At 44.6% G+C, this 27,324-nt stretch overlaps 1 protein-coding gene across 5 annotated transcripts; it reads left to right on the top strand.

Annotated features, from left to right (window-relative positions):
- On the top strand, positions 1-27,324 carry PDPN (podoplanin). 5 transcript variants are annotated; one of them, XM_033843056.2, is made up of 6 exons: positions 3-321; positions 18,330-18,463; positions 20,579-20,708; positions 24,346-24,381; positions 24,929-25,044; positions 25,611-27,324. In XM_033843056.2, exons 1-5 carry the CDS (start codon positions 33-35, stop codon positions 25,042-25,044), a joined length of 705 nt encoding a protein of 234 aa, XP_033698947.1. In that variant the 5' UTR covers positions 3-32; the 3' UTR covers positions 25,611-27,324. The 5 variants fall into 5 exon arrangements, with proteins under 5 accessions (XP_073651886.1, XP_019774531.2, XP_033698947.1 ...); XM_019918971.3 differs by having other exon boundaries at positions 4-321; positions 24,929-25,034; XM_033843052.2 differs by having other exon boundaries at positions 4-321; positions 24,929-25,040.

The following is a 27,324-nucleotide window of genomic DNA, read 5'->3' as shown; positions in this document are numbered from 1 at the left end:
GTCCCCGCCCTCGCCCTCGTCGGGAGAGATAAATGCCGACTCTGATCCGAAAGTTCCCAACTGCAAAGTTTGCTCCTCCGGCTGACGCTGCGGGCGAAGGAACTCGGGGACCCCTCCCGCGCTGGGACTTCTGCTCCCCGCATTTTCCAGCCCCCAGTCTCTCGCTCCATCAAGCGAGGGCCTCTGGCTGTTTCATAATCTACCCCCAGCACAGAAACGAGCTGCTCGGCCCCGCAAAGAACAAGTCAACTAAGAAAATGTGGAAGGTGCCAGTTCTCTTCTTCGTTTTGGGACGCGCATCGCTCTGGGTCCTGGCAGATGGTAAGACCCAGCAGGCGGGGCTCCCTGCAGCTGCTGGTGGGGACGAGCGAGCTGGGACTTGCGGGAATGCCCGGGCCTGATATTTGAGGTTGCCCGGGAGAGCAGAGGGGAGCTGGCAGTGTATGTGTGCGCACGAGTCCGGAGGACCCGGGAGAACGAGAGACAGCGGCTTTGCTGGTGCCAGGTCGCAGAGGAAGAGCTGAGCGGGGTGCCAGGAGGAGATCCCGAATCCACAGGCAGCAGGTGTGGAGCAGAGGGGGTCTCCCTCGGTGGCGGCCCACCCCCTGACGGCTCCTGAGAGATAGAGTGGAAGGGTAGCCGCCAGGAGCCTTCCACTGGCGGCGCTGGGCTTTCCTACAGGGCTGTGTATCGTAGGACCGCCCATGGCCTCAGAAGAAACTGACCCCAAGGAATCGGGAGGGACAGGGGCTGGGGGTGGAATTCCCCTGTGCTGCGACTGTCTCCCTCTGGGGGGCTGTCAGGTCTTATACCCTGTAGGAGGGTACGCTGGACACACCCAGGACCCTACCAGCGGAAACCCACTGGAAGAGGCCTCCGTTATCCTCTGTAGAGAGGATAGTGTGTGTCGAAAGGACTGAAGGGGAGGGTCCTGAGTGCGTGGAGGCCTATCTCGAACATTTAGGTTTAAGTTCCTTCGGGGCCATGTGTCAAACTTGGCCAAGAGCGCCAATGACTGAGTGTTGGTGACTCCCTAGACCTTCACTCCGCTGGATCTGTTGATGGGAGCTCTGCCTGCCATCATCTCCTCCCCTTTTCCTCTTTCTCTTACATCTTCTTCTCATCTTGCCTCTTCCTGGCTCAGTGTGCTGTGTTTCTGGCATCCATGCACATTGGTCAGTGTTTACTTTTTCTTGGGTTTTTATTTTTCATCCATTTCCACAGTAGAGTATAAGCTCCCGTGGACACAGCTATGTCTTCGCCTTGATCCCGAGGGCCAAACAATATCTGGTACCACGGTAGTTGCTCACTGAATAGTGGCCCAAGGCGTTGTAAGCTAACTTGTGATCTTTGGAGTTGGAGGTTGAGGAAATGAAACTCTTTTTCATTTTCCAAATTGAGGATGGAGGTAAGCCTGGTGCCAGAAGAATCCTGCTTGAAGGGAGGGGTTTGAGGGAGGACGCCACACAAAGACAATTATACCCAGCCCTAGGGAAGTGATATACGGTCTGTTACTCTCTGCCGGGCCCGTCTGCTTCGGGGAAACTGAGCTGCTCTCTTTGCAGGGCTGGGAGCTATTCGTGGCAGTCCTATCTTTGGAACTTCTCTCTCCAGGGCGATATACATGGCTCTGCGTTTCAGTTACATTTCCTTTTTGGCAAGACAGTGTGCAAATGACAACATTTTGTGCTCAGCGGGGCCAGGTGTGGGAGGCCCCCAAACTGAGCTGCATCCCAGCTCTGCCCAGGAAAGACGGCCGCTGGGCGGCATCCTCTGTTTTCTCCCAGGGAAGGATTAGCCATAATTATCTTAAAGACAGTCCCGAATATCAAAGGTACTCCTAAAAAGAAGTGGTAAACCTTGTCTGAAAAAAACCAGCCACCCCTAGTACTAGCAACTCGATTGCTAAAGACAGAAGCGTCCCGGGACCCCTCCCCGGGGGCTGTGTGTCAATGCAGAGTTGCTGGGTTGCTGGCGAGGATTTGAGGCCCAGAAGGAGGTTTTGTCTGAGCATAATGAGTGAGGCAACTTGAATATGGATGAATAACTTCTTTGAGCTGAGCCATTGTGGGCTCTTGTTGGGGAGCTGGGCTGGGGGTAATTATGGTGATGAATTTTATTATCCTTGTCATAGAAGTCTACTCCCCACTGGGCTTCCCTCATCTAGTGTTATAATCTGGTTCAGTTGTATAATCTGGTCCCACGTGTTGTCTCTTGGGATGTTAGTGGATTCAAAGGAGCTCTGCTGTCCACACATCTGGCATTTTCCTCCTTTGTCAGGCCCTACCCTCACTCTGAACTTTCATCCAAAACACGTACACGGGCCTCTTCATGAGGTCGTTTGTTTTGTGAAATTCTGAGGGCTGCTGCTTGCTGAAAACCCACATGTGCTTTTCCGGGACCAGTCCGCTCAGGATTAATCATGCGGTGAACAAATTTCCCTAAAACTCTTGCCAGTTTCGGATGCTCGGAAACCTTCACGAGTTGCTAAGAGTTTTTGTTGCACTTAAAGCATCTCAGGTCTGTTAGAGCCTTCGTGAGGGAGGCTGTCCATTCCTCTGGCGTATGAGATCCCAGATAACATTTAATATAGAAAAGCACATTTTTAAAAAGTATCCAAGCATAAGAAGGCTAAGTTGGGACACGGCAAATAGGGAGGAACCCAGGCTGAGCAGAGGTACACAGCCCCTTCTCGTTCCTCTGGCCTCCATAATGAGAGGCGGGTGAGTAACTCTATACCGAGAATTACAGAGACCCCAAACCTTGGAGTGACTGGATGGTGTGGCCAAGTAGGAAGGACACCACCTCTCTCCCTTTCCCATCCCCCACCATGTGCTAGGAATGTCACAGTTCCCTCATTTAATCATCACAAGGCCTTGAATTATACATTATTATCTTCAGAATATGCCAGAACTGGGATTCAAAAAATGGGCCTAACTCCAAACCTCAAGCTTCTTTTTGCTACATTACACACTGAAAAAAAAGGAGAAGGTTGAACTTGAAATTAAAGGTTAACCTTGCTTTAAACTCCTTAAACGTGAAAACAAAAATTTTTAAGGTATAAAAAGTTCTTTACATTTAATACTTACCATAATACTCCTTTAAACATGAAGATGTCACAGTACCTTAAAATAGGATTCATTAGGTCATTCCCCAAATAGTAATTCATCATCTCCTGAAGTGCTGGATTTGAACTCTAAGCACTTTCGGGGGAGGCGCACCTAGCGAAAAGCATGCACTTCAGTCCTCACCAGCAAAATGACGAACGTGTGCTTTAAATTCCACGGGCTTATCTGAATATTTGTCATATTTCTGGCTTCTAAGAGCAGGCATGCCAGGTTGCCACTTGTGGAAATATTACAGGGGAGGATGTAGAGAGAGAAAAGGCTCACATACTTGGCAGTACCCTTTTGAAACTCACTTGAGAAAAGCTAAATCAGATCCTGTAAGGCTCTCCAAGGAACCTGCCATTCCTTGGATATTCCAAAGAAATATCCAGTGAGAGTGTTTTGCTGGAAGAGAATCAAATGATTGGGGGGAACGGGTGGGTTACTGAGATAAGTCTTAGGATTCCCGTGGGGTGGGTAGGAGATAAAAGCACCTTTTGATTGGAGTTCTGAATCTTTCCCTACTGATGTCTTAAAACTTTTTGGGAAAGGAAAGTGATCAGGCATTTTATCTGAGGGCTCTGAGATGGAGCCGGGTTAGGGAACAACTGGAATTCTGCCAACTTTCTCCAAGGCAGGAAAATGAGGTGTTTCCTTCCCTCTGTCTCACCCCAGTGCCCACCAACCAGCCTGCTCATGGCGGCTGGTCCATGGCAAGCATTCCCTTGAACTTCAACAGGTAGGGATGGTTGGGTTCTCCCGCCTTTTCGTCTGGCCGAGTGTCTTTGCCTCGGGAATTGCTCAGAGGAGATGGGTTTAATTCTTTGAGGGGAATCGAGCTAAGTTCAGAGGGAAATTTGCAGACCTGCCCACCTCATTCACCTAGTTGTCTGAGGAGCTGCAAACTGAAATTGTCAGGGCAACAGGGAGAAAAAACACCCCAAAAACAACAAACCTACCAATAGGATAATCACCTTTCCGGAGGAAGGTGTGCTCTCGACCTCTGTCCAGAGGGTCAGGGCTTCCAGGGCTCCAGGCAGTAGAGAGAGGTCACTGAGGTCCCTCCCCCGGAGTGGGGGAGGTAATCGTTGTCATTGTTACATTTGTAGCAGGCAGGGGAATGACAGTTATATGGAATATAGGTGGGAAGTAGGGAAGGGCCACTAGAAGATGCGTCAACATATTACTGATGAGAACGAAGTATTTCCTGTAATTCATCACGCTGTCTCCATCTGGGTGAGTACAGTTAATACAAGCAAAGCTGTGATCCAGTGAATGGTATCCTGCCCAGAGGAGAAGGGAGTCTGTTTGCCTAGAATCTAGACAGGGAGGGGAAAGGAATAAGGACTAGATGACGTGAGATCTGCCTTACCCAAGGAATGCATTTATTTAACAAATATTTACTTACTAACTTCTTTGTGAGTCAGGCAAGGCAAACGTTATCCTTGCTAACAGCTAGTATGCAAGATGTCTTATCTGGTGGCTGTAGGGCTCCTGTGAATTAGGGATCCCTGTTCTTTCACAGTCTGGAAATGTATTCCACCCAATTGCTTCACCCCAGACTTTGTTCTATCTGCACCAGACAGCATTTCAGGTATTTCACTCTTGAGAAGGGCACGCCTTGAATAGCAAATATGGGTAGAAAGCATTGGGAAACTATTTCCCATTCTAAATAAGCTATTTGACTTCCTGCCCTCTTATGAGCTTGGCTAGGGTGAAACAGTTTCATCTGAGCTAGATCACCCTATAATAAGATTAAATTTCTGAATCTGTAAAACGAAAGGAACTAGATTCTGCATGGGTGGTATTCGTAGCAGCAACTGTATAATAACAGCTAACAGTTACTGAGTGCTTAGTGTCGAGCACCTTCCAAGCCCTATTGCATTTAATCCACACAACAGACCTACAAGGTAGGAGCTATTTGTATTTTACAGATGGGTAAAGAGGCTCAGAGAACTTCAGTCACTTACACACAGACACAGAGCTAGAAAATAGCAATGGTGAGACTTCACTTCAGGCAGCTCAACCCCAGAGCCCACACCCCTAAACATTCAGCACAACAGCCAGCTATGCTTAGGCTTGTGGCCGCCAAGGACACTCAGAGATGTCAGCAGGTTGATTTCAAGTAACTTTTACAGCAGTAAGTCCACTTGTTATTTGTTGGATACATAATTCAGATTGAAGAACTAGACTGACGTTGGGGTACCTAACTAAAGGACATAACCCCTGTTCCCTTAAACATTTATAGAGCACACATATTATTAGGAACTTTAAGAGTTAGAACGGAATCATACAGTGGGGCTGCAGCTCACGCAGAGAGGCAAGGCAGATGTGTGTGTGGTGTATACAGACAAGGCAACACAAAAGTCATGTGCTGCGTGGCACACAACATTACCTGCTGCTAGTCTGGAGATGAGATTCTTGTGGGCTTCAGGAGCTGCAAAAACCCTTGTGGGGAAGATGGGACTTGATCTTGGCTGTGAAAAATGGTGGAGTTGGTTGGGCAGGGTGGCAGGGAAGGGCAATCCTGGCAAGAAAGACTGCTTGGAAAAATGTGTGGAAATTAGAACAACCTGGAGTTTGTGTGGGAAGAGGTGTGGGCAGGCACCCAGGGCTGGGAAAAGCCATGAAGGCTGGCTGGAGTCGTGGGTGTCATGGAGTCATGAGTTGGGGAGGGCTGGAAATCAGGGAGAAGGCTGAGTCCGTGTTGAGTGGGAGGTAGACCTTTTTCTGTAGGCAATAGGCAAATGGGAGCAGATCGGGCCATGAATAGTGATTGCCAGAAGAAAACTTAATGACAAGGACACCATATGGGATTGAATCTAGTTTATGGGACTAGTCTTGGGGGAGGGGGAGAGTCAGGAGATAAAGAGACTAAGCGTGGTTACAGAAGAAGGGGGAATGAGACCAGATTTGGGGGAATAAGAGCCAGCAAGACTTGTAGCTCAGTATCTCCAGATTTCTTCTTATTCTTTCCACATTTTCTGATGTCTTCTTATTCACCTCTTACACCACTCATCACTGCTTTAAAATGTTTTATTGATATGTAATTCTCATGGCATAAAATTACCCCTCTACGTTAAACAATCCAGTGGTTTTAGTATATTCAGAGAGTTGTACAACCATCGCCACTGTCACTATTAGAATATTTTCATCACCCCCTCCTCCAAAGCCCCACACCATTAGCAGCTGCTCCCATGTCCCCCTCCCTCACCCCCTAGCAACCACTAATCTGCCTTCTGTCTTTATGGGTTTGCCCATTTTAGGTATTTCATATAAATGTCATCATACAATATGTGGTCTCTTGTGTCTGGCTTTCACTTAGCATGGTGTTTTCGAGGTTCATCCACGTTGTAGCACGAGTCCGAATTTTATTCCTTTTTATGGCAGAATAATATTCTATGATATGGCTGTACTGCATTTTGTTTAGCCATTCACCCATTGATGGACATTTGGGTTGTTTCCATTTTGGGGCTACTCTGAATAATGCTGCTATGAACATTCATGTGCAAGTCTTTGTGTGGACATATGTTTTCATTTCTCTCAAGTATGTCCCTAGGAGTAGAATTGCCAGGTCTTATGGTAACTCTATGTTTAACTTTTTGAGGAACTGCCAAAGTGTTTTCCAAAGCAGCTGCACCATTTTACATTCCTCCAACAATGCAGAAAGGTTCCAATTTCTCCACATCCTTGCCAACACTTGTTATTTTCCATTTGGTTGAGTGGTTTTTTTTTTTTTAAATTGTAGCCATCCTGGTGTGTGTGGAGTGGTATCTCATTATAATTTTGATTTGCATTCCCCTAATGACCAATGACGTTGCACTTCTTTTCATGTGTTTAAAGGCCATTTACGTATCTTCTTCGGAGAAATATCTATTTGTCTCTTTTGTTCATTTTAAAATTGGGTTGTCATTTTTTATTGTTGAATTCTGTGTGTATCCTGGATACTAGACCTTTATCAGACGTATGAATTGCAAATATTCCTCCCATTCTGTGAGCTGGCTTTTCAATCTCTTGATAGCATCCACTGAAGCACAATTTTTTTTTTAATTTTGACGATGTCTGATTTCTCTGTTTTTTTCTTTTGTTGCCTGTACTGTTGGTGTCTTGTCTAGGAAGCCGTTGCCTAATCCAAGGTCACAAATATTTACTCTTATGTTTTCCTCCAACAGCTGTATAGTTTTAACTCTTACGCTGACGTCATTGATCATTTGAAATTAATTTTTAATGAATTAATCATGGTGTGAAATAGAGGTCCAACGCCATTCTTTTGCATGAAGATATCTAGTGGTCTCAGCGCCATTTTGTTGAAAAGACAGTTCTCTCCACTGAATTATCTTGGTACCCTTGTCAAAATCAATTGCCCATAAAAGTGTGGGTTTATTTCTGGACTCTCAGTTCTATTGCATTGATCTATACATCTCTCCTTATGCTGGTACCACATGGTTTTGATTACTGTAGTTTTGTAGTAAGTTCTGAAATTGGGAAGTGTGAGTCCTTCTCTTTGTTCTTTTCCAAGATCACTTTGGCTATTCTTATCACTGTATTTTAATTATTTGTGTACATCTCTTGCTCTTTAGAGAAGAGAGCAGGACCCGTCTTATTCAGCACTTAAAAGAACATATGGGGGGCTTCCCTGGGGGCTCAGTGGTTGCGAGTCCGCCTGCCAATGCAGGGGACACGGGTTCGTGCCCCGGTCCGGGAAGATCCCACATGCTGCGGAGCGGCTGGGCCTGTGAGCCATGGCCGCTGAGCCTGCGCGTCCGGAGCCTGTGCTCCACAACAGGAAAGGCCACAACAGTGAGAGGCCCGCGTACCACAAAAAAAAAAAAAAAAAACATATGGTTGGTACGTGGTAAGCATCTGGCAGGAGGAAGAGGGAAGAAACACAGTGGCCCAATCCGTTTGGCAGGAATGACAAGAAGGCAGGTGATAGAAATCAGATTGGAGGGATGAGAGATTAGGAACCAATGTGATGAGAAGGAACAGGAGGTTATGCATTGTCTTATAGATGCAGTGAGTTTGAGGTACAAGTAAGACATCCAATCTGATGTATGTGATGGGTACCTGGGGAGATCGCAACTAAAATGGCATCAGAAATAAGCCCTGGACACAAAGTTTGCTGCCTGAATTCCCCGTTCATGGGAACAAGGGAGAAGGATGGCAAGGAGGCTCAGAAGAAACAGGCTCAGGCTCAAGGCCAAGGACAGATAGTGGAAACACAGCTACATACTGTACATTCCTGTAGGGCCCCATCCTCCTGGGCTCACAGCTGGACTGTCTGTGGAGGATGTCTGTGCATGGGTGGAGGGTGAGGTCAGAGCCGAAGGGGCTTCTCTTTTCACTGTTGCAAAATCAGGGCCTGCTCAGCTGACAGCCCTGCGTGAATCACAAGCTCAGTTTCCGAGCAGATGGTGAGTGTTTCCCAAACACCCGATCATCCCATTGAGATGCTGTGCTCCAGGCCAGCGCTTCTAAAGCCCGCTTTAGTTGTTTGGTTATTCAGGTACTAAGCGGTCCACCCTAGGAGGTGGCCTCTTGATGCAGGACTGCGGCCCCTGCCAGGTTCCAGAAAAGTTATTACCGAGGTGTTGTTTCCAGTCCACAAAACTGTGAACTCATTTCCTCTTTTTACTGAGAACATTCCACTCTTGGTCAAGAGAGAAACCTCTCCCCAGGTTGAGTAATCTTGGTTGAGGTTGTAACCAAGAGCCTCGAGTTTTGGCATTTGAAGGGTCCTGAGCCCTCTTTGAGTTTGGGGTGAGTGGGTAAGTCGATTCATTCTCCTGAGTCCTGAAAAGTATAAATATTCATTCATTCAGTTATCAGAGACTGCTAGCGGCTGGGCCATAGACTTACAGCAGAAAGGAACGCTGCCCTCAAGAAGTTTGATAAATTGATAAATGCTTAGTAGGGAGAAAGTCGTGAATGCGGTGTTATCAAGCCCTACACTAATTTAGAGGAGATTACTTTCTCCTGGCACCTCGGGAGGGTGCGAGGGGGCTCTGAAGAAAGAGGTGTTTTCCCTGGGCCGTGAAAAAGACAGTGATGGAGATGAGTGGGGGAGGAGAATGAGTGGGAGCTGTGGAAAAGTAACCAATACACATAAAGGCTGTGTAACGGAGTGGTTAGAGCTGGGGATTTCTTTGGAGTCTGACAGATCTTGATGTGTAAGCCCTGCATCACCCCTTGCTGGCTACATGGGTAGATTACTCTCAGCTCCACCATCCTCATTTACAAAATGAGGATGATGTCAGTCTGCAAGGCTTTTGTGAAGATCAAAAGAGAGTGCTTGGCACAAACGTTGTGCACATTCTCCTATAAACTAGTCGCCGTTATTAAAATACCTACCGCGTGGATGGTCGTGGAGATGGATGGCGAAGATTTGTGAAGGGTACACACTAGGTCCCAATTCCTTTTCCCCCATCGAAGGGAAGAGAATGGATGTGGTTGGGAGACCTGTCTTATGGACTGCGTGTCCTGCACCTTCCACCTGCCAGTGAGTGGTGTGAGTCCTTGCTTCTGAAATGAAACAGGAGTCCCCAGCCATCTCTGGCCCCTCTCCTTTCTTTATTGCCATGTTCAGCAGCAGAGACTTTCAGAACGCTGCCTCCAGCTTTGGGAGGTGACCCAGAGGGGTCAAAGAAAAATGCCCCTTGGGGCATTGAGCATAACCTCCCCTTCTCTGAAGCCAGGGGATGTTCGCTGCTCCAAGTCTTAATGGGTAGCATTTCTTCTGATTCCTCTAGAGGAACTAGTGACACTTGTCTGATCTCTGCAGGCTTGACACGTTTCTCTTGATTTTTTCTGGGAGAGGCACACATCCCCGATGCCGACAGCGGGCAGTCTCGGCCTCATCCTGCAGGGACTGACAGGACCGGATGCAATGAGTGGACAGGCTGCTGCTCATTAAAAATCAAACGGCAGAGCAGCAAAGTCCATCCTCATAGGGGAAGTGTCCTGTTTTCAGCTCTGCTGTCTCTTTCATCAGGGGAAGACATTTAACAATTCTTGGGTGAAGCAGGGTGGACGGTGGTAGGAATATTATAAGGAAAGGGAGGACTCAAAAGAAATCTACTTGGCTGTAAGTGTACTCATTCAGTCAGTCACTCAGCAAACATCTGCTAAATACTTAACCATGGTGCCAGGCGTGGGGAATATGGGACTCTGTGGGCTGGAGGCTGTACTGTACTGCCTGGAGGAAAATTAAGAGCACATGTGTTCCTGTGGGGTACTGAGTGGTGTGGCCAGACTTCTAGGAGTTGCCTAGATTCTCCACGGCCAAACTGTGATCCCGTAAGCAATTTACCAGGATCCTTGGAAGGGGTGGATGTAGGTGGGGAAGCCCACAGGCCACATCAGTGATTGTACTGACCACAACCCAGGGTCTGCCAGGAGTTGAGGGTCTGGGTCGGCAAATGGCTTTCGATATTCCACAGAAAGGCTTCTGTACAAGTGAGGATGTGGGCCAGCCTATGGGACCAGAGGGGTCACTCGAAAGATGTGGTAAATAAAAGCAAAGCCTGAACACCTTTCTTCCGGCTGCAGAAACCCACGAAAGGAGTACCATCAAACAGCTAAATTGGGGATGTCTTGAATGGAGATGAAAGGCTGTACAAAGATCTGACTATCTCGGTGATCACAGTGGGTGGTCTGCAGAATGTTGGAAAATGTTGGAGGTTGACACCCCTCTGCAGTTTGGGGTGTGTTTATTTTCAGGCTTCTGAGCACAGTTTTGAGACATGGAAAAAAATAATGTCTAAAAGCCAGTGTCTGGGCAAAGAAACAGAAGCAGGCATTTTTGGTTTTGTTTTCTAAGTAGATGTTTTGACCTCCTTCTAAAAGCATTACATTCTCCCAAATTTAATTGGGATTATTTGTTTGTCAGTTATCTTACAGTTTCTCCTACAGGGAAAATTCAGAACTTCCTAGGATGTTGCAAGAAAAGAAAAAGAGCATTCTACTTCTCGACGGCCACAAAAATCATTCCAAGGCCGTGCAGTCATCCATCTTCAAAGGGTTATTTGTGCATTTAGATGCCGGAGCAGCTCAAGATGCTAGAAAATCCAGACAGCATGAAAGGTGCCTTAATCTACTGGCTAACACCACCGGTTTTCTTTGAAACCCTGGGGGTAACTCAGCTTGACTTCTTTTAAAATCAACTTTCCCACTTTAATCTCCAGCTGTTGGATTCTGAAGCTTCAGGTCAGCAGAAAGAGGACCACAGGGAACTTCTTCCTTATGTGGAGCTGGAAATGGGGCAGAGGCTCTTTACCTAAACTTATGTAGGAGGCTTCTGTGGCTGTCCTGATAAAACAAGGTGAAATCCGGTAAAGAACTCAGCATCATATGGGAACATCCTTCTCTTTTCAGTTCACCGATTCATACTCTAAATGTTGTTATCAGGACTTCCCTGGTGGTCCAATGGTTAGGACTGTGCCTTCTAATGCCGGGGGTGAGGGTTCGATCCCTGGTCGGGGAGCAAAGATCCTGCATGCCTCACGGCCAAAAAACCAAAACAAACCCCAAAACCCATAAAATAGAAGCAAGGGCTTCCCTGGTGGCGCAGTGGTTGGGAGTCCGCCTGCCGATGCAGGGGACGCGGGTTCGTGCCCCGGTCCGGGAAGATCCCACATGCCGCGGAGCGGCTGGGCCCGTGAGCCATGGCTGCTGAGCCTGCGCGTCCGGAGCCTGTGCTCCGCAACGGGAGAGGCCACAACAGTGAGAGGCCCGCGTACCACCAAAAAAAAAAAAGCAAAATTGTAGCAAATTCAATAAAAGACTTAAAAAAAATAAAATAAATGTTGTTATCCACAGAGCTGCAGCAAATGGTAAAATGAAGTCTCGCCGCTGAGGTTTCATATTTATTTCTGATTGTTGGGGTAATGACTTCAGATGCTTTCCAGCCATTACCTGTCCAGTTCTTTCCCTTCCCACTGCTCTGTCCTGGTGCAAACACCACCCACTTCTGCCTGGACAACAGTCTAAGTGATCTCTCAGCTTCCGTCTGACGCCGGCACCATACCCAACACCCACATCTATTCCATGACACTAAGAGTGGTTCCTGGGACTGGGGTTATGTCCTGCCCCCACTCAGATCATCTCCTGGCTTCCTTTCTACTCCAGTTGAAATCAAGACCCCTTCCTTACAGAGTTCCACCAGACTGGCCCTCCACACCTCCCGGGTCTCATTTTCTTACCATCCAGCCACACTGATCACCCTGTTTCTGGAGTGTGTGGTGCTCCAAGCTCATTCTGGGCTTCAGGGTTAGTTAGACCAGCTCTTCACCTACCTGGAGATCACTCAGTCATTCAACAAATACGTACTGAGTGCCTCCCCTGTGCCAGTATCATAGGCAATGGGGACATTGAGGTGAAACAGCCTTTACTGAGCTTATGTTCTAGTGGGACAGTCGATCAGTGAATATACAAATATTCACTAATATTAGTGTGTGGGGAGGGGGGTTCTGATCTCCATGGGTGGTCAGGAAGGCCTACGGAGAGAGTACCCTGTGAGCAGGGATCTGAAGGGGGGGCGGGGTGCAGGAGCTCTATCTTGAGATTTTCGCTCTTTGTCTGCTTGTTGTGAGCACCCGTACTCCACCACAACGGTACCCAAATCCACGAGAGTGGAGACCTCACCTGGCTCACGCCTCTGTCTCCAGTGCCCAGAATGGGGCCCAGCATATAGTAGGTGTGCAGTAAATATTCAAGGAGATAGAGGTGAACCTCGGGAAAGCTCCAGTCTCCATCGTTGCTGCTGTCTTTGTTTGTAGAAGCAAGAGAACCTCTGCTCTGAGCAATACAGCCTTTGTAAGGCAGAGCACACCTGACCTCTAACCTGCCACTGCTGGGTGCCTAGTCCGAGAAGGGGACTCATTTGAGGAAATAGAGGTTGTAGTCACTAAATAACTTGATTGGGGGATTCTAACGGATGGGATTTCATAAGAGGAGGTGAGATGCCCAAGGAAGCAACTGCTTCCGACAACCAGGATTATAATTTTTTTTTTTTATGAAGACATTGGATACTGTAATTCAATTTATTTGGGTGCATAATTTACATTTTTCATTGTTAATGTAATCTTATGTTAATCTTCTTTTAACATCTTTATTGGAGTATAATTGCTTTACAATGGTGTGTTAGTTTCTGCTTTATAACAAAGTGAATCAGCTATATGCATACACATATCCCCATATCTCCTCCCTCTTGTGTCTCCCTCCCACCCTCCCTATCCCACCCCTCTTAGGTGGTCACAAAGCACCGAGCTGATCTCCCTGTGCTATGCGGCTGCTTCCCACTAGCTATCTATTTTACATTTGGTAGTGTATATATGTCCCTGCCACTCTCTCACTTCGTCCCAGCTTACCCTTCCCCCTCCCTGTGTCCTCAAGTCCATCCTCTACGTCTGCGTCTTTATTCCTGTCCTGCCCCTAGGTTCTTTAGAACCTTTTTTTTTTTTTTAGATTCCATATATATGTGTTAGCGTACGGTATTTGTTTTTCTCTTTCTGACTTACTTCACTCTGTATGACAGACTCTAGGTCCGTCCACCTCACTGCAAATGACCCAATTTCGTTCCTTTTTATGGCTGAGTAATATTCCATTGTATATATGTGCCGCGTCTTCTTTACAGGATTATAATTTAAGGGAGGATGAGGGTGGGGGTGAAGAGGAAGGATGACAGAACCCAGGACGGGTGGGCATTTTCCAGGCAACAGCTGCCATAGAGTCACCAAAGGGTCTTGGGGGCCAATGAGCAGGTAAAACACTTGGCTTTGCATCCATCACTGACCAGGCCGACTTGGCAAATCGTTTAACTTCTGACCTTGTTAAAGAAAGTTTTTCTGGCACTCGTTCAAGCAGCTGCAAAACTTTATTCAAGACTATTGCCGTAGGGGAGAGAGATGGGGCTCAACTTCAAATACAGTAAGGACAGCTGGGGATTTGTAGCCAAGGAGCAGAGTGAGGGACAGTGGATAGAAAACTATGAAGAAGAGACCTCAAGGGCAGGGGGCTTCTTGCTAAACTGGCCTAACAGGATTCTTGCTAAAGGCAGTCCAGGGACTTAGACATCAAAGGTGGGAGATGGGGAACTTGATCACATATCGAGGGGTCGAGAGATTGTCTCTAACCTGAACTTAGCAGGGTGCTTGCTGAAACTGGACTCTGCAATGATGGACACGGAAGCCCAAGGCCATGGTCTCATTGAGAAGCGGGCTCAGAGGAGCCTCACTAAGGTTTGGTCAAGGAGGGCCTCTGTCAACCTCACCTTCCTCATCTGATCAATGGGGACAAAAATGCCCAATGCAACCCACCCTGTGATATAAAGTCAGCCTGAAGACGTCACGTAAACCCTGCATTGCTGAACAAATGGGAGAGAGGGTGTGTTGTAATGCTGCGCCTCCTGCCCTCAGCAGAACCTGTGACTCAGAAAGACCTCAGTGCACTTCTGTTCGAGTGTGGCACCCTCTCCTTGTGCTTGCTCTCTGCACCCTGTTTTATTCTAACTACATCCCTGGCACAGAATAGCTCAGTGGCGGTCAGCTGATGTGAAGAGGAAGAGGGAGATGGTGGCGAGGGGAACACAGCTTTAGGAATCAGTTCTGGAAAGAGTCTGCAGACAGAGGGCGGAATGCAGGGGGCATGGGGGCAGATGGCAGTGCCCAGGTCATTTAGGCTGGTCCTTGTGCTAAAGGTTTCTCCCAATACCCTGACACAGTATTTGGAAGAAACCATTTGTCTCAATGAGAGCTAGTTTTGAAGCAGAGAGGAAAAGAGGAGTTATTGCAATGACAGTTTAATCCTTGGGGGAAAATCACATTTATATTCCCATTTTACATCACACTTTGAGATGAACACAAGACAAATAGAAAGAACCTTAAGGAAAATATAGATGAAATTTACATAATCTTGAGGAAGGGTTGGGAAGTGTGACATCAGAGGGACAAAACAAGTTTAATAAGTTAGACTAGTGAGGGACCTTGCCACTCACAGAGAGACATGCCAATTAGTAAAAAAAAAAAAAAAGATTGTAGCATCTATTCCAAAGAATACATTCTTAAGGCATAAAGAGCACTTAAAAATTATAAAAAAAGGTGAATACCATAAGAGAAAAATGGTCACAAGAGAAGACACTCCTATCGGCCAGCAAACAGATGGAACAACTCACCAGCACAAATCAGAGAAGTGTAAATAAAACCACAAAACTGAAAACACTTACACAAAGGCTTTTAATCAAGAATTTGGGACTGTTGCAAGGCAATCACAGTAAGAGTGTGATTTAATATTCCATCCAAATTCTAAAATATTTTAAAAGAAATGCCATCCCATAAATGTATGGAAACTAGAATAATTTCTTCGGAGCTATTAGACTTTAATGCTAAGATAAAAATGATTCATAATTAACACTTTTATCCCAATAAGCATCTCTTCAGTGCTCATTTGTTCTCAAACTTAGAAACCTTAAGATCAAATCAAATTATCACATCATCTTCTTAGAGGTAGTACCTTTTTAAAGAATAACACATACACACAAATTCCAAAGCAAATGGATGCCTTACAGCTGTATTTGGAAACTTCCATTGGTTCTGACCAGCAGGCTGGAGGAGGCTGGGTGTGGCAGGAAAAAGGTGTTCATGTGAGCATAAGGGAACACCGCTCCAGAACAGACTCTGTTATTGTAGGTTCATCGCTGCACTTATATAAACAGTTGTGCGTGTTGCCTGTGCACACACGTGTCTTAGGAAGAAAAAAAGGATTGGGGAGCAAAGGCATCAATACATGATTTGAATTTCACCATTCAAGAGAAAAGGATGTCAAATGCTGGCTGGAAACTCAGCAGCTGGGCTCGTAGGAACCCTTCACCCAGGAAAGCCTTCAGCTGAAATAATGAGAGAGAGAATTGAGCATCTCTTGTTAAAGATCAACTTTCCCATGGAGCAAAAAGAACTCCAGGGCAGTGAGACAAAAGAAATGCCTCTTAATCATGAGTGTCATTCATAAAATGTCCTTTGTCTATTCAGAGCAATTTTAGTCCTTGGGTCTGTGGGCCAAGAGTAGAAAAGAAGAAGGAATTTTTATCAAGTTACGCTTTCAATGAACTGAACATTCTATGAAAGAATTCAAACTAACTTCATTCAGTACTTAATTTGTTTAAAGCAAGGGTGGTTTTATTTTGCTTTTTAAAGTTAGAGGATGCCATATAGTAAGTGATTTTGCTGAACACTCCAGAAAACATTTTTTAAGTGGATGGTCTGTTAACTGAGTTCAAACCAGGAGTGGAAGAAAAGAAAATAGGATGCTTAGTTTTTTAATGAAGACTGCTTGCCTAGCAAAGGGATATTCCCCCTTGAGCTTGATAACTACATTCAACATTTGGGACTTCCCTGGTGGCACAGTGGTTAAGAATCCACCTGCCAATACGTGGGACACGGGTTCGAGCCTTGGTCCGGGAAGATCCCACATGCCGCGGAGCAACTAAACCCGTACGCCACAACTACTGAGCCCATGAGCCACAACTACTGAGCCTGTGAGCCACAACTACTGAGCCCGTGAGCCACAACTACTGAGCCTGCGAGCCACAACTACTGAAGCCCATGCACCACAACTACTGAGCCCGCGTGCCACAGCTACTGCAGCCCACGCACCTAGAGCTCATGCTCCACAACAAGAGAAGCCACCACCCCCCACAACTAGAGAAAGCCCGAGCGCAGCAAAGAAGACCCAACGCAGCCAAAACAAAAAAAAAATACATTCAACATTTGCTGAGATCGTGGTCATAAATCCTTAGCAGGAGCCCCCAGCAACCAGCCAAAAAGGGAGGCGACCCCTTTGCAGGCACTGAGGTATTCAGTTATTGCTAACTAGGGAAAGCCTTTCCCCCCACCCCAGATGAAAAATAAATGCATATGCTCGGGAGCCTCATCCAGAACGTCGATTGGCAACACTGGATTAGGACCCTCAGTGCAAAAAGAAGGCTCACGGAACAAGAGAATTTACTCTAGAGGTTTCCTTCCTCTCTGCATAGCAAAAAAGCTGTGATCAGATATTTATTAGCTGTGACTTTGGGTGAGCCATCTAAGCATGGGAAGAATAAGGAATCTTAAGGCAAGGGCCAGATTGCTCACTTAGGCACTGTCTAGATATGAACATCTGCCCTTCAGTTAAGCACATAAGTCCCCAAGCACCCCCTCGCTCTTGCTCCTGGGCTGTGTGCTCACTTATTTTGCAACTGCAGTTAGTCATGGAATTTCTTCCAGAGCCACTCGAGTCTGGAGAGGGAACCCATGACCAATGAGTCAGATTTGCTTTAACTTGTGAAAAGGGTTATTTGATGAGTTGAGATGGTGCTCCTACTAGGTCAGGATTAGCTCCGATCATTGCGGTAGAGGGTGAAGAGGCCACTTCTAGTTCTCTCCCGAGTCCTGGAATTCAACCTGCAATCTCACCCCACCCATCCCCTCCTCCTCTGGAAACCTTTCTCATCGGCACACAGGGTCATTCATCTAGTGCTAATGCAGAAAAGCCAGAATCAGGGGCTGTGAGGTCTCTCTTTAGTACAGCTCTGGGTGCACTAGAAGGTTCTATTGGTTATCTCGGCATCCTTAAGTACATTACTGATCTCCCCTGCAGGCGATAACCCCAACCGTAAAGGAAGAGGTTGAACTCTGTGTCGTCTGTGAGGTCTGTGGTCAGAGGCAGTGATTCTAGTCATTCAAGCAGACAGCAATCTCAAAACTAAATGGACAGTGAGACTGATTTTAAAAAGAAGGAGGCCCTGCTTTTGGACATTCTGATTCAGTAGGTGGGTTAGAGCCTGCTAATTAGCATTTTTAGAAATCTTTCCATGTTATTCTTCTAGGTCTAAATGATATTCTATTGACCCAAATGCATTAATTCATTGTATGAAATGGCACCAGGAAGAATCAGGTTCATTATTGAAAAGGCAAAGTGTACACTCCCCATCCAGCATACCTCAGTGGGATACCAGGGAGGGGCTGCCTGCTTCACCTTTTTATATGCCCATCTTCCTTTCTTTTACAATGGAGATAACCAGGCAGTTGTATGTATGTAGAATGGTTTGTGTTAAGCCAGAATGACAAGCCCCCTAAAAAGAAAAAATACCCAAAAGAAATGAAAAGAAAATAATCTGACTGAAGCTGGCCAGTTAGGTCTGCCCACATGATTTCCACGTTGAGGTCTGACTCAGTCTTTCCTTTTCAGCCAGCACGGTCCGGCCAGAAGATGACGTGACTACAGGTGTGGAAAATAGCAAGGCGACCCTGGGTATGGGAGATCACAAGGTGACCCCAAGTGCCGGTGGAGAGCCCCATAAGTCTGCTGGCTTGACAGCTCTGGTGAGTGAGCACATGCAGGGATATTTATTATATGTATGTGATCACATGCAAGGTTATTTATTATATGTATGTGATCACATGCAGGGATATTTATTATATGTATGTGATCACATGCAAGGTTATTTATTATATGTATGTGATCACATGCAGGGATATTTATTATATGTATGTGATCACATGCAGGGATATTTATTATATGTATGTGATCACATGCAGGGATATTTATTATATGTATGTGATCACATGCAAGGTTACTTATATGTATGTGATCACATGCAAGTTTATTTATTATATGTATGTGATCACATGCAGGGATATTTATAGGTATGTGATCACATGCGGGGATATTTATATGTATGTGATCACATGCAAGGTTACTTATTATATGTATGTGATCACATGCAGGGATATTTATTATATGTATGTGATCACATGCAGGGATATTTATTATATGTATGTGATCACATGCAGGGATATTTATTATATGTATGTGATCACATGCAGGGATATTTATTATATGTATGTGATCACATGCAAGGTTACTTATTATATGTATGTGATCACATGCAGGGATATTTATTATATGTATGTAATCACATGTAATGATATTTTGTGACTGACTTATTTCAGCATGCTTGAACATAATGTCCCCAGTGTTCATCCATATGGTAGCATGTGTAAGAATTTTTTTCCTTTTGAGGTTGAATAATATTCCATTGTATGTACCACATTTTCTTCATCTGTTTGGATTGCTTCTAACTCTTGGCTATTGTGAATAGTGCTGCTATGAACATGGCTGTGCAAATATCTCTTCCAGACCCTGCTTTTAATTCTTTTGGGTGTACACCCAGAAGTGGGATTGCTGGATCATATGGTAGTTCTATTTTTAATTTTTCTAAGGACCTCCATTCTATTTTCCATAGTGATTGCAACCGTTCTACCAACAGTGCACAGTGGTTCCAGTTTCTCCACATCCTTGCCAACGTGTTATTTTCTGTTCTTTTGATAGTAGCCATCCTAACAGGTGTGAGGCAATAATCTCATTGTGGTTTTGATTTGCTTTTCTCTGATGATTAGTGATATTAAGCATCTTTTGTATGTTTTTTGGCCCTTGCGTATCATATTTGGAGATTTGTCTACTCAAGTCCTTTTGCCCAGGGAACTCCCTGGTGGTCCAGTGGTTAGGAGTCTGTGTTTCCGCTGCAGGGGGCATGGGTTTGATCCCTGGTCAGGGAACTTAGATCCTGCATGCTGTGCGGCACAGCCAAAAAAAAAAAAAAGACTGGAAGTCAAGTCCTTTTGCCCATTTTTTTAAGTCAAGTTATTTGATTTTTTTGTCATTGAGTTGTAGGAGTTCTATATACTTTAATCAGATATTAAAGTATATGATTTGCAAATATTTTCTCCCATTCCATAGGTTGCCTTTTCCCTCTGGTTGATTGTGTCCTTTGATGCACAAAATTTTAAGTTTGATGGAGTCCCATTGGTCTATGTTTGCTTTTGTTGCCTGTGCTCTCCAGCATATTTGTTGAATGCTACCTTGGCATGAACTTTGGAGTCAGCAGAACCATTTCCGAGTTCTTGTTCTGTTGCTTGTTAGGTCTGTGAGCTTGGGCATATTATCCGATCTCTCTAAGCCTGATTCATACTATAGGGCTAATAATAGAATTTACTTAGGGGTTTTTGTGGTGTATATGAGAAGGTATTTAGAGGGCCTGGCAAATAATAAGCTCTTAGTAAAGGCTAACTATCACTCTAATTGGGGAAGGAAGGGCATTAAAAATAATACAACATCGTATGTGCCAAATAAATGTTACAGGGGAAGAGTGCCATTCAAGTTCAAGGAAGAGAAAGAATTAATGCCTCGTGCCCCAGTGTTTTCTGACGAGTTTAGACCTTAGGAAGTCAGCGTGCTAAACATTTAGCATTTACTTCAGGATTTTACTCCTATCCCCATTCTTGTTGTTTCTTTATGTTTGTTTTCTTGTTTCCACTTTAAATTCAGGTCATCATATAGCTTATACATTTATGCCACCTTAAATCCATTTCTGTTATAAGGCAGAGTATAAAGCATTAGGTTTTATTTCTGTTTTGCCTCATTTACATCTCCAACAGATGCCGACAAGAGCCAAGAGCATAACAGAGGATCACAAAGAGGACCGGCCAACTGCGGAAAGCACAGCCCACTCCCAAGGACAAAGCCAGAGCACCACAACCCCGAATGTGGCAACTCGTCCGGCCCCGGGTAAGAAAACCAGACACCCCAGTAGGGGTTGATCTTCTTTTGCATAATCAGTGTATTCCGGAAAATCCAGGAATGAATATAAGAATCAATGGGGCACATATTGGAATGCAAGCCCTAAGTTTGAACCAAGCTTTCTGTGAAATACGAATTTCAGAATTTTTATTTATTGGTTTGCTGACCACAGCTTTCTAACCTTATATGACAACTAGGGATAATGCCTCCACAGGGGCAAGTTAGGTAGCTACGGGTGTCATGTTGCTGACCCTCACCTGATATCATGCCACACTAAGAGCTTTGTGTTGACACCCAAAAGCGTAAAACGTAAGCCAACCTATGTAAATCTTAGTAGCTTCTGGGCTAACGTTTACCACCTTACACTGAGTTCATGTCTGTACACAATGAGGCAAGAATCTACTCTAAACCAGTCTTACCGGGATTTGGGGTTGTGCTTGTGATTCTCAGTTGGTACCTGCAGCAAAGTGAATGGGACCCCATGAGGTGAAACTCTTTAGGGCAACTTTGAGTCTTTGTCATTATTATGAGGTTTAGACCATCACTAATGAGCATGAGGAAAGATCATTGCCATTACAACTTAGCAGGAGGGAAAGAGCCTCCTATTTCCAGAACTTTCTTAAGAGAAATTCAGTTGTTTGGGATATTTTTAAACTATACCTTATTTTGTAGTAGATAGGAGTGGAAGAGAAAAGGAACTAATCCTCTGATAACTGCAATGAAAGCTTGCTAACTCAAGCAATTTTCTATAATCATTTTATATAGTTAGGTGTTTTCATCTTTAAACGAAAGCAAACATAAGGACCTTCCCTAAAGCCGTGGTTCCCGAAACCAGTTGCACAGCTGAACACCTAGAAAGTTATTCCTTACTGTTTAATATGCATTTCCAGACCCAATCGCCAATCTGGTTTTAAAAACTCTGTAGCACTTCTGAAGATTTTTTGAATGCGTTATATTTGTACACCCATGTTCACAGCAGCAGTAGACACGGTAGCTAAAACATGGAAGCAGCCCCATTATCCATGGACAGATGACTGGATAAACAAAAGTGTGTCGTATACATACAATGGAGTATTATTCAGCCTTTTAAAGGAAGAAAATTCTCACACATGCTACAACATGGATGAACCTCGAGGGCTAAATGGAATAAGCCAGTCACCAAAAGACAAACACTGTGTGATTCCACTTAGATGAGACACATAGAGTAGTCAAAATCATAGAGACAGAAAGTAGAATGGTTGTTGCCAGGGCTGTGGGGGAGGAGGGAGTGGGGAATCGGTACAGTGTCAGTTTTGCAAGATGAAAAGGACTTCTGGGGCTTCCCCGGTGGCGCAGTGGTTGAGAGTCCGCCTGCCGATGCAGGGGACGCAGCTTCGTACCCCGGTCCGGGAGGATCCCGCATGCCGCGGAGCGGCTGGGCCCGTGAGCCATGGCCGCTGAGCCTGCGCGTCTGGAGCCTGTTGCTCCGCAACGGGAGAGGCCACAACAGTGAGAGGCCCGCGTACCGCAAAAAAAAAAAGAAAAGAAAAGAAAAAGAAAAGGAGTTCTGGAGATGGATGGTGGTGATGTTTGCACAACAGTGTGAATGTATTTAATACCATCAAACAGTACGCTGAAAAATGGTGAAGATAGTCAAGTTTATGTTGTGTATTTTACCACAAAGATAAAAAAAGTTTTATAACATGCTTTGAAAATAAAGCCTACGGTTACTCCAAGATGCTAAAGAAATGGTTAACATTAAACACCAGAGAGAACCAAATAGGGCTAAGCAAGGAAAGAATCGTCAATATATCGATAATTGGTCATTGGAAAGCATTTCACAATTTTGGAGAAGCGTTGATCATTTGTAACAAGCGTTCACAGCTAATGAGCAGCAGAAAATGGAGCATTACAAGTTGACTAGTTTTTATAGCATACCAGGAGATTTCTCCTATTCCTTAAAAATAAAAATTCTCGATTAACTGGAAAATACGGTTGCTCTCTTGTCCTGTCCCCTACCCCACCCTTTCACAAAAACTGTGATTATAGCACATTCCCACTGCATGTATCAGTGTTCCAAGAAATGTTCACATGTGAGTTACAATGTAATTATAAACAATTGGTTTTTTAAGAGGTCATCTTATTAGGGCAGCAGATGTCTTTCCCATGAAACGCCCAAGGCTGATGATGTTCGTATGTATGACACACTTGCACGATCACAGTCAGTATAACTGGGAGGGAGCTAAGGAGTACAAGACTAGTAAACTCTAATTTAGTCATGAATCTTCCACAAACTTTATTTTCGGTAATGTATTTTCTGACAAATGATGTCATTGATGGTGATAACGTTATGTTATGTTATGAGCCCAGTATGCAGCATGTTAAGACATGATAAGCAAAAGACATGACCTGTCTCTACTGGTAGTTGGCAGCCAGGTATAACATTTAGGGAGTTGATTGGATGACACCTTTGTCCTGGGCAGGCTTCAAAACCAGCCATCTCCCAGTCTCCCAACTGGGTTGGCGCGATCAGCTTGAGCTCCACGTAAGTGCTGTAGAGCTGTGAGTTCAGCTCATGCAGGGAGAGCTGGGTTCAAGGACCCATACCCTGGGGCCATCTTGAAAAGATGTCTTCTTTTTGAAGATGGATTTGGTACAGAGTGGATGACTTCTTTCCAACTCAACCGTTAGAAAAAGAAAGCATCGTATAGCTGATGGTTGGCTGGTGTCACCTTTGATTAGGAAAGCTATTGGATATCTGTGGTATTTTGCAAATTGTGAACTAAGTTTCTAGGGAAGGGCCTGATTGCATCACTTCTCTCCATTGTCTCATTATATCAAGGCCTCTTGACTTCTTCATAAACACCTACCACCCAGAGGAGTGAAGGACTCAGTATACAAAGAAGTTGATGGGAGAAACAAAACAAAAGGCCTTTATTTTTTAATAGAAATTGTGTAAAATTACCTGAAAGAAACTCACAGTTTTATTAGTTGCAGGAAGGTATTCATAATTAAACAACTTCACATCCTTGGTAAATGAGAATATTCACATTGTAACTATTGGATTAAGTTTAGCTGCAGATAGAAATCCTACAATAACAGTGCCATAAATACAAAGGGTATATTCTCATTAAAATCATGTGCCCTGTAAGATCTGGATTTTGCTAGGAAACTGATATCATGAGGCAAATCACAGTCTTCACCACAACTTCCAAAACATTTTGCTCTCAGAATGATGTTTCTTCAAAATAGACCTCATCACAATGGGTGAGTTTTCCATATGGTCTTGACATTGGACCAAGAATCAAGGGGCTTAGATTCTTTTGTTACCCTAACTTCTGAAATCTTTGACTATTTATTTAAGATCTCTATGGGTCCGTTTCCTTGACACTGTTCTCTACAGTGGGTGAGAAAAAAAGTAACCTCCACAAAAGAACTACAGACCCATAGGTGTGAAGAAGCATTCGTAAATTCAATAATAATAGTTTTGAAACAAGATCACGTCAGAGCTTGCTTAAAACTCCCCTGATCCAATTTACTGAAGAAATTATCCTCTTTGCTTGTGCTTTGTTCATCTTCTGCCAATTGTTAAATTATAGTTACTAAATCCTAATAATTCTATATCATTACATCTCTCTCTTTATAGGGAAAACAGATGGAGAAAAACCAACAGTTAAGAAAGGTGGGTTCGATGTTGGTACCAAAATATTCTTATGTTTTAAAAAAGGTCTCTTTGAACTTAATCTTTGTGATGAATTACATTCTCTCCCGGATTCTAGTCAATGGGAGCAGAATACGAGCCTTCTGAGAATAGGTTTCAAACCTCTTTTAAGAGAGAAAAGCCTGTATTTGAAAATAAGCAAACTGCAAATGAGTCTATTCACTTAATGACAGCTATGGAAAACGGTGTCATATCACAATTTATCATTCCTAAGAATGAAAATAGGGGCTAATTTAGTAGCTGTGTGTACACGAACGCCACCCAGTAATTAACAGTGAAGCCACCTAGTAGGAGTGGTATGCTTGAGAGATCTTGGGACCCAGAAAACTTTCCATTCATAATATGAGATTAGAATAACCCAACATTTCTCCCTTCCTAAGTCAACTCCCACTGAATACAGGAGAAACAACATAGAACATCATTTGTTACCTACAGGGGGCCAGTGGCATTGCTTATTGCTGGTGTATTGTTTGTCTGGGGCTTATGCTTTCTTTTTCTTCTCAATCAGGTGGCTTGTCAACAATGACCCTGACTGGAATCATAGTTGGGGTCTTACTAGCCATTGGATTCATTGGTGGAATCATCACTGTGTTTGTTCGGAAAATGTCAGGAAGGTACTCGTAAGTAAATATCTTAGGCCCGTGTGATAGGTAAATGAGGGCAGCCATTTCCAACCTTTGAACTAATAGAAACCTCCAAATAAAGGTCGTGTTCAGAAGCCACCAACCTCCGTAAGCACTACGTCTGAAGCTTCCCCAGAAGAACGTGTGTCTACGTGGGGCCTCGTAAATTCCCAGGAAAGTGCCAGAGATGGCTCTTTAGTTGACTTCCATTGAGATCTCACCAGATTTGACCTCTTGTCTTAATTTTCCAACTAAGTGAACTTGAACGAAAACCCATCTGTTGGGAAGATAATATGATTGGGTGGGGAAGGATAAATGCTATACAACTGGGGGGGTCGAGGGATACAATTAGCAATACAGTTGCAGAGTGATGTGTCTGGAAATGCCCGGGAATCTGACCCTGGGTGTGAGGACCAGGCCTGGAGGAGGGATGAGCAGGGAGAGAAGAGCCCCCTAATCCAGAACTGGAAGACGTAGACAAAGGACAATAGGAACAATGACTTACGGGATTACCAGTCACAGTGCCAGTTAAAGAAGTGACCGTCACCTTTCTCTTTGTTCTCACAGGCCCTAAAGAGCTTAAGAATTGTGCCCTCCTGCCAGTATGCTTTTAAAAAGAGAGTTTCCGACTTCCCCCTCATGCCTGACCGTGTGGAGAAGATGACCTGTGGAAATGCTTCACCACTCCACTCAAAATCCACGGTGATTCCTCCACTTGCCAAAAGTAATGGAAGGAAAGAGTATTCATAAGACTTGCTTCTCTAAGCGTTTGTCTTCTGAAAAAAAAAACTGTTTTAATATAAATTTTGTATAAGATGATTTAAAATGCATAGAAAACGGAGCAAAGCTATGTCATCTGATGTGTAACTAAGGTAGACAATATAATTCAATCGATGTTAGAAACTGAAATCATGTCCTTGTTCTGATTGTTCTCTCTTGTTGTTAAAACGCAAAGGAATTTGGAAATATTTATACCAACGACGTCCTTGGGTGTAAAGCTATGTCAGTAAGTGGCATAAGCATTTTGCAGTTTCTGATCTGTTGAAATGTATGCATTCCAGTCTAATTGGGTCTGTTTTTAAAGCCCGATTTGGTGTGAATAATCAAGTAGAAAATCTAAACTTGCATAACATGTAATGAGCAACCGCCTTTCACTGGTCTGGGTAAATCATTGCAAAGGTATCTATTTTAGATCATAAACAGAAGTCTGTACTTCGGGGAAGGCATGTTGTGTCTCACAACAAGGGCACCGACAGGGTCGCAGTGTGCTCGGCTGCCTGCTGCAATGATGACTTTATGACACAAAGGTTTGCTTCTACCTGTCCCCTTCCACTTCCCTCAGATGATGGGGATCCAGAGCTAAAGGGGTGACCTTCTCTCTTCCCCATGACACAAGTCCTCCAGATTGGCTACTTTGCTCTGGAATATGCGGATCTCAGCCCTGGGTGCCGAGGAGGCTGCTGAAGGCCCAGTGGTGCCAGAGGCTCAGGTGTTCCAGGAACCAAGAACCACAGTGATCCCCAAACCCTGTGTGTGCCTTTGAGAACGAGAACCTGCCAGTTTCCTAACATTTACTTTCTGCCTCGGAAGAAAGATATGGGAATACTGATTTTTAAAAAGCAGCGGGATTTAGAGACTCTATTTTACAATGAAAGATATTTCTGGTCTTCCTGAGATCCCACATACTTCTGTGGGGTCACGATGGACAGTTCTGTCTTGGCACCATCCAACTCAGGACATTTCTCCCTGTAGGTGAACTGAATTCTTTCTCCTACACAAAAAATGTTTGTACTGAGCAGATGCTGTATCACAGTTGTGGTTGTACAGTTCTGATAGCCTCTAAACTCGTACGGGTTCATAAAACAGGAAAAAGTAAAACTACCAGTCTACTTTGGCATGGCCTGTTCCTCTGTCTTTTGCAGGAATGTGTGGATGTAATTTTAAACAGTGTGCTCTAGTGTCGCTCAAGTCCAGCTGGTCCACCAGCCCAGGTTCCATATTTGAACATCAACTGATGGGGAGAAGGGTCTTCGGAAGAACTTTACAAAATCTCTTAAATATCCCCTGTATCATCACTCAGATTCCTGAACAGGAGTTGGGAATAATGTTCGTTTCATCTTTCCTATCCTCTCTTTTTTTCTCTCACTGTGAAAAATAATAGTCAACCCCAAGTCATACACATCACCTGCTGGGACAGGACTGTGGGTTTCTTGGTCACATCTGTGTTGGTGCTCAATGCAGTGTAGACATGTTTTGAAATAAAACAGATGATTGCATATAA

The sequence above is a fragment of the Tursiops truncatus genome, chromosome 1 (genome assembly GCF_011762595.2).
Source record: "Tursiops truncatus isolate mTurTru1 chromosome 1, mTurTru1.mat.Y, whole genome shotgun sequence".
Taxonomy (NCBI): Eukaryota; Metazoa; Chordata; class Mammalia; order Artiodactyla; family Delphinidae; genus Tursiops; species Tursiops truncatus.
The sequence above is the reverse complement of the archived record's forward strand: the minus strand, read 5'-3'. Positions and strand labels throughout refer to the sequence as shown.

Bases quoted from the DNA above. Each gene is read 5' to 3' on its own strand.
- PDPN (XM_033843052.2), top strand. From the start codon at position 33: ATGCCGACTCTGATCCGAAAGTTCCCAACTGCAAAGTTTGCTCCTCCG. The intron at 322-18,329 runs GTAAGACCCAGC...TTTCCTTTTCAG, and splicing joins GCTCTGGGTCCTGGCAGATG to CCAGCACGGTCCGGCCAGAA. The intron at 20,709-24,345 runs GTAAGAAAACCA...CTCTCTTTATAG, and splicing joins GGCAACTCGTCCGGCCCCGG to GGAAAACAGATGGAGAAAAA.